Source organism: Neltuma alba, unplaced genomic scaffold (genome assembly GCF_004799145.2).
Source record: "Neltuma alba isolate B1F8T4 unplaced genomic scaffold, ASM479914v2 tig00010128_pilon, whole genome shotgun sequence".
Lineage (NCBI taxonomy): Eukaryota > Viridiplantae > Streptophyta > Magnoliopsida > Fabales > Fabaceae > Neltuma > Neltuma alba.
Window position 1 is genome coordinate 1,739,275 of NW_021635079.1, and position 7,562 is coordinate 1,746,836.

Genomic DNA, 7,562 nt, shown 5'->3' on the forward strand with positions numbered 1-7,562 from the left:
CTAAAATACCCTTATTATTATTTTTTTTTGAAAGAAACTGAATAACAATTATCAAAACAACAAAATACAAGAGAGCAAGAATCCATCCTTCATCAACCTCTACTTGTTGGATAAGAGGAGGAGGATGATCAAAAGCCAAAAATTCCTTCTAACCTATGAGAAAGTTTTGCTAAACTATCAGCAATGGTCATATCCTCTCTTAGTACATGGGAAACTATGACCTAGCAATCCCTGTTAATCAACAATCTAACATCATCAATAATGTCCTTGAAAGGATGGTCACTATCGCATCCTCTAAGAGCAAAATTGATTGCAGCTATACAATCAAAAAATAAAATAATTTTCCTGTAACCTCTTGTCCAACATAAAGTGAGGCCATGAATAACACCTAGTAATTCAGCAATAACCGGGGGAACTGAAATCAATTTGCAACTAAATCCACAAATCCAACGATCATTGTTGTCACAAATGAAACCCCCACAACCACTTCTTCCATTATCTAAGACCGAGCCGTCTATTGCCACCTTGATAAAATCATTCGGATGCTTATCAGAATGAGCATTAGATGGTTGCCTCCTACCTAGTTGAAATCCCTGCTTTATGAGATCTTGATCTAAGCATGCCTTAAAGAAGCTAGAATTTGCATTGATTCCTGTGTTAGTGATTTCTCTTCCAAAAAGCTTGTTACACCTTGTCACCCAAATATCCCAGCAAATGTAACCAAACAAGGTGGGCCATGGGACTTTCTTTGTGAAATTCAAACCAATGTCATTTGTTAGGTTCCCCTTCACCCAATCCACTCCTCGAAGTGAGATAAACATAGTCTACTTGTCAGTTTTGACCACTGATTTCCACCGGTTTACTACATTCAAGCAACCTTGTGGCAGATGCATTGGATTTTCTTCCTGTTCACAATCAAAAGGGCAGGAGTCTGTTCCTTCAATTCTGCATCGCCTTCTAAGTTGTGCCGTGTGTGCTCGTCCATGAGTAAAAAGCCACATAAAGGATTTGATCTTTTCAGGAACTGACCATCTCCAAAGAATCTTCCAGATGTTGTCTCTCGTATGCTGAGTACCTGCAAAAAGAAACTTATATGCAGATTTAATAGAAAAACAGCCATCAGTGGATGGCTTCCAATAAGTTTTATCCTCTCCTCTCTTCTCACAGGGTGGGTGTGCACAAGTGATACGGTCAATGACTTGCTTGTGGAGCCAAATCCCCATCTTTTGCCCATCCCATTCTCCATGATCAGTTACATAATCAACCACACATTCATTCCAATCGATCTGGCCTTCACATCCTGGTATTAGGTCAATCAATGGAGTATTCATCATGAACCAATTATCAAACCAGAAGGAAGATGTCATACCATTACCAATCTTCCTACCTAAGCCTACCTTGAACTTTTTCCAAATAGTACACATGCTCCTCCAAATGAGTGACGAGTTTTGTTTTTTTATAACTGAAGGAATATTTTGATCCCCACAATTATATTTATCTTTAAGAATCTTTACCCACAAAGCCTCCTTGTTGCATACAAGCCCCCAACAGAGTTTCATGATAAAAGCTTTGTTTTGTTTCCTTAGCCTTTTGATTCCCAAGTGATAATCTCCTTTTTTTTTTTTTTTAACCAGCGGAAAATAAAGAGCAGTGATAATCTTTTAGGTTTTGTTTGGTTGGAAGGTTTTTGGGAAGAGAGGAGGAGAGAAGAAATTATGTTTGGTTCAGAAAAATAGAGGGGAGGAAATAAAAAAAAAAATTGTCTTTTAGTACCCCCCTCCCCTCCAAATTTGGGGTTTTTTTGGACGGAAGAGAAATATTATCTCTCATCTTAACTAAATTACTCATGTTAATTTTTGAATATTCCAAATTTCTTCTTTTCAGTAAATCTTTGTTTTTTTTAAACCCTTTGTCTTCTTTTTTTTCACTTTTTTTCAGGCCCTACTATTCTTCTATGGATTTTTTTTTTACTCCTCAAAGATTCTTTTTTTTTGTTGCATATTTTCTTTCTCTGATTTTATCATTTTCCACACTCTTTACCATTAATCTTTCCCATCTTTTCCCCTTGCATGATCCCCCACCTCAGTCATCTTATCATTATTATTAGTATTTTTTTATTCATTTATTCTGTATAAAACTATTCTTTATTGGTTTATATGAGTTGAAGTTGTTGAGATCTATTAAAATGATATTATCAATCACCAAATTTGTTGATATGTGTGTCCATTTATACCTATTTTAATTCAATTTTATTTTTTATACAAAACTCTGTGTATTATCTAATTAAGCATGTGAGGTTACGCACATTATATAATTAAGGATGGAATAGTTTAAAACCTGTAGCATTAATTTATTTATAATTTATATAATATGCTAAAGATTATAATATATTTTTTTATTGACACTTATTTTGATATATGATTATTTATAATCTATTTGTTATGTCTCAAGATATCTAATTTTTTTATATCCACAAATTAAAAAATAATAATTATGATATAAATATCGTAATAAAATAATAAAGAAGTTTAAATAAAAAGATAAGAATATATTTATCAACTTAAAATTAGCTCACCTCCCTTCTTCTCCTAAACCAAACAAGAAATCTCCCCTCCACTCTCTTCCCCTACAACCAAACAAAACTCATAACCTCCCTTTTCCTCCCCTCCCCTCCCCTTAATTTACCTTCCCTCCCCTCCCTTCCATTGAACCAAACAAAGCCTTAGCTTACTTTTGTACGCCTTTTTCGACTTCATTGCGTTAGTGACTTCCACGGACCCTTCACCCCATTTCTTCTCTTTTAATGCACCAAAATTTGATCATTCTACACGCCGCCCAAAAGAAAGATCATTTAGATTGATTTTGAATATCCAGATTTAATTTAAGTATTTTTATATTTTTAGATGATTTTTTTTATTTTAATAGATACAAAAATAAAAATAAAGAGAATTCCGTAATTGACGTTTCTTTAAACGAAAAATTTATCGTTAAAAAGATTGCCTATTAAAATTTTTAATTATGAATCATTCAAATCAGATTTTTTTTTTTATCTATCGGATTTTATTATAGCTATGAGCACATGATGCTCATTGTGATGAGCAATTGAGCACGGATCAAATTCCAAATCTCATTCCTAAGTAAACAGTAAATTATTCAATGATTAGAGGCATTTTCATTAATTTGTTCATGGAAGCCAAAATTAATACAAATCCCCAACTTAATAATTCAAAGCACAAAAGGAAATCCGTTTTAATATGAAAAAGTGGTTTTTTTTTAAGGAGCTAAAATGTGATGAGGGAGTCAATTGAGAAAAATTTAGTTCGAAGCAATTTATACGTTATGTAATTTATTGAAATTGTTATTGTAAACATTTATTAAATTAATATATGATAATTATGTTTATAGAGGTGCCATTATAGCAAAAGTTCAATTGAGTAAGGATTGTCGATTCCAAGACCAGTGGTCTCCTCCCAGTGAAGGTTTGATAAAGATAAATGTGGATGGGGCCGCAGCGACTAGTGGGAACTCATCAACATGTGGAGGATTGATGCGGAATAATAAAAGGGAGTTTCGGGCGGAAGTTTGGGGGGTCATTTGGGGACTGAAATTAACCTGCTGCGATAATGGCTTCAAGCATGTCATCTTCGAGACGGATTGCCTTGATCAGTTAGTTGAAATTGTTTATGTTTGCACGACTTAAGTTATGTGTCAAAAACTATTTTTTTTTAATTATCATTGTAAAAACACTTAAGAACTATTTATAACTTATGCAAAAGTAGTTTTTTAAAATTAAAAGGTATTTTTGCCCTTATGTCTATATTGTTCTTATGCTTCTCTCTATATATATTCTTTGTGCTTTCCAATCAGTTTTTATCTATTTATTTTTAATGTTCTCTAAAGTGAAAATAATTGATTGGATAATATACTTTGTATAAAATACCACACCTCCTTTTTGTTGATAATTTCATATTATTTGCTGAAGCGAATATGGAGCAGCATTTGCTTGAAAATATGTACTTCGTCTATATTTTATTAAATATATTTATAAATAATATTATTCACCTAAAATGCCTGTAAGACTGTAATAATATTAATGATCGATATTAGGCATAAGCGTTTCAACAGTTATTAAATAAGAAAAAATTTGGAAAGAATATACTACTCTGAATCTTAATATAGGATTTAATTGAGAAGTTGATGTTAGTCCTATATGTAAAATCTATTTCACATATTTATCAATTTTTCAAATTAGCTCTATTGATATTCCTCCTAATAATAGTCAACCAGAGGAGAGGAAAAAATTAAGATGTTTAGGGTGTTTTAAAAAAAATATACTACTTTTGATTTTAATATAAGAGCTAGTTTGATATTTGATTTGGTCTTAAATATAAGATTTGAATTTACTTAGTCTCACATATTTATCCATTTTTTAAAATAGTCCTTGTAGTAACTGCACATGTTAAAGTTTTATCAAATGGTCTAACTAATACACATAATTAGAAAAGGTATTGGTTAAAGTATAAATTTGGTTCTTTAACTTTATGTAAAGTTTCAGTTTGATTCCTTAACTTTAAAAAGTATACTTTTAGTACTTTAACTTTAAAATTATTATCTTAAATGATGATTTTTTGTAACAATTATGATTGTTTTGAAAATTAAACTTAATATTGTATTTAATAATGTTTTATCAACATTCAAGAGCTCAATATCATCATTTTTTATTAACAATTTTAGGGTTAAAAGACTAAAAGTTTATTTTTCAAAGTTAAGGGATCAAAATAAAACCTTATGAAAAATTAAAGGACCAAAAGAATACTTTAACCAAAGGTATTTTAAAAAAGATAATAATAATTTATTACAAATAACTAAACTTGACAAACTTCCTTAATTTACTCCAATTACTTAACTAGCTCTTATATTAAGGATCTAAAGTAATATCATATTAACTAATTTAACTAATATTATTAATCTACTTATACTACCTCCAGTCCTTAATATAAGAATCAGATGACTAATTTGAGTAGATTAAAAAATTAGTTAAATTAGTTATTTATAATAAATTGTTGTTATCTTCCTTAAAATATCCTTGTTAATAATATGTATTAACTAGAACTATCATTTAATAAAGCTTTTAACATGTGCACGAGATCCTTGATGTATCTTTAATCATTCTCCACCGAGACGTCCTCAGGTGGATTTTGACGAAGGATTACCCTTAGTTGAAATACAGCTTAATACAGCTTTTCATTAGAAAAAACTGAAAAAAAAAAAAAAAAAAGAAGACCCTCATCAACCGAGATCTCACCCCTCCAATCCTTTTTAATCCAAGCCATTGGTGCAAATCAAATTTGCTATGATTTTATACTTGAAGTAATATTGAACCCATAAAAGCTTGCAAGGTGTTTAATGCTGGTGAGTGAAAACTTGTTAAACAAATTTTTATCTGAATCTGTTAATTTACTCTCTTCTTTTGTATGATTGTGTTAAGGAAATTAAATTTCTTTTTGATGTTTGTACATATACACAATCGGTTTAATTCAAAAACATATATATGTAGGCTTCAAATTAAATTCAGTAATATTCCGCTGTCGCATACTTTAGTTTGACCGCTCACCTTGGACTCTGGTGTGCGCGAACAATAGACTTTGGGGCATCATCTTTGACCGAACATATATTCATAAAATATTATAAATAACTTGTAATCTAATATTTTTCTGAGAATTAGAACACAACTTAAGTGCAAATCAACCATAAGAATAAGTTTAGTTAAGCTAATGTTCCTTCTGGTTAAAAAAAAAAGAAAAAGGAAGAAGCTAATCTTCCTAAAAACATTAGAATAGGTTTATTTGGCCTCCCTTGATAAATGACGGGATGGAAAAGCCAGTTTTTAGAAATTAGAATAGGTTATTTGTATTTTCTTGTCATGTAAAATATATTATTATATACATAAAATTGATGTTATCATATATTCCAGTCATTATATTATAGCATATAAAGTATAATATAATATAATAAAAAAATGAAATAAATACTTGACATCTCAGTTCATTTAGATATGCAAAATATTAATAAGAAGGAGGTATACAAATGGGCAAACCATCACATCTATCTGTCTTGGTGGAATCAAGTTATTCAAATGGCAAGTTAAGCTTGAAACAAGTATATAAATTCAATTTTTCACCAGCGTAAAATTCAAAATTTGTCACCTTAGTTATAAATAGTATCTAATGCACATGTTAAAAAAAAAAAAAAAGGTCAAAAAGCGTTGGACATAAATTGAAGGGAATGGAGATGGGATTGAAATGAGGAATAGATTGGAAATGAACTGTAAATAATTCTAATTTTCTTTCACCACCTCATTCTTCTCTTCACATTGATTTTCTTTCTCTGTACGTATTCAGTTCATTCCGTGGCCACTAAGCATAAACCCAATTTGCTTCAACCCCACAATCCGACGGCTCACTTTTCTCCGAGCCTCCCTCACCGTCGAATCGATGCTGGGCACAGAATCGAGTCTCAGCAGCAGATCCATCAACGCCTCGTCCATATTCAACTTCTCCAGCTCGTTGCTCCGAACGACGTCCACCGTGTCTTGCCGTTGGACTTGCAGGTGGTCAGCCTCCGAGTCGATGGCAGCGTCTGATTGTGAGAGGAAGAGAGAGGGAGACGACGGACGGAGGTCGGACGGCTAATGACCAGATCAACGATGGAAAGGAAGGAGACCGAAGGCGGAGACTAGCCGACTGAAGAAGGGGAATTTCCAGTACCACCCCTCCCTCCCATCTCCCTGGGATTCACAGTGCCAAGTAACAAGAATTCCATCCCCTACCAAACACTCTTCTTTGGGTATGACTGGACTTTGAAAGGGAGAAAGTAAAGGAGGAGAGCGGAGTTTGGCTTTGTTGGAAGAGAAAGGAAAGGAACGATTTTTCTATAATAAAAAGGAAAAGAACTTTTAATATTTACTGTTTTATTATTATATAGTATTAGTTTTTATTTTTTATTCATATGTTATATTTATGTACATTAATTTACGTGTTAATTTAAGTTGCATAATTTATGAAAATTCATTCTCATTTCAATATTTTTTTAATGTGCGCATAAAAAGCCTGTTGTAATGAATATTTTTATTTCTAATTAATATAATAATATATTTTAAAAATAAAATATCACAAAAATCATGAGGGCTAGTGAATAAATTTCTTTTTTTTATTTTAAATTATCTTCCATGTCTGAAACAATTGATGACTTCTCATTTTTTCTCATGAACATTAATCGGCTTTTTTACTCATATACTATAAACAATAAAAAAAAAATACTCAAATACTACATCATGACAAATATTTATCTAAATACTATACTTAAACTCGTTGAAGGATGGAACGATTTTAAATTTATGTAGAAGTCATTTAGAACGGCTTCCATCATGTAGCTGATGTGACCTCATTTAGAAAAAAAAAAAAGGAAAACAAACTCGTTCAATACGTGAACGAGCTCCTTTCATTATTTGCACTCCTCGTCTTGCATGAAGATTTACAGGTGAGAGGATAAATGGCCAAACA

The 7,562-nt window shown here is 31.5% G+C and overlaps 1 protein-coding gene across 1 annotated transcript; it reads right to left on the reverse strand.

Annotated features, from left to right (window-relative positions):
- Positions 1–221: 221 nt before the first annotated feature.
- LOC114754310 (uncharacterized) lies at positions 222–821 on the reverse strand. The gene has a single exon (XM_028943089.1). The coding sequence runs from the start codon at positions 819–821 to the stop codon at positions 222–224; it is 600 nt and encodes a 199-aa protein (XP_028798922.1).
- Between the last annotated feature and the right edge of the window lie 6,741 nt (positions 822–7,562).

Bases quoted from the DNA above. Each gene is read 5' to 3' on its own strand.
- LOC114754310 (XM_028943089.1), bottom strand. From the start codon at position 821: ATGTTTATCTCACTTCGAGGAGTGGATTGGGTGAAGGGGAACCTAACA.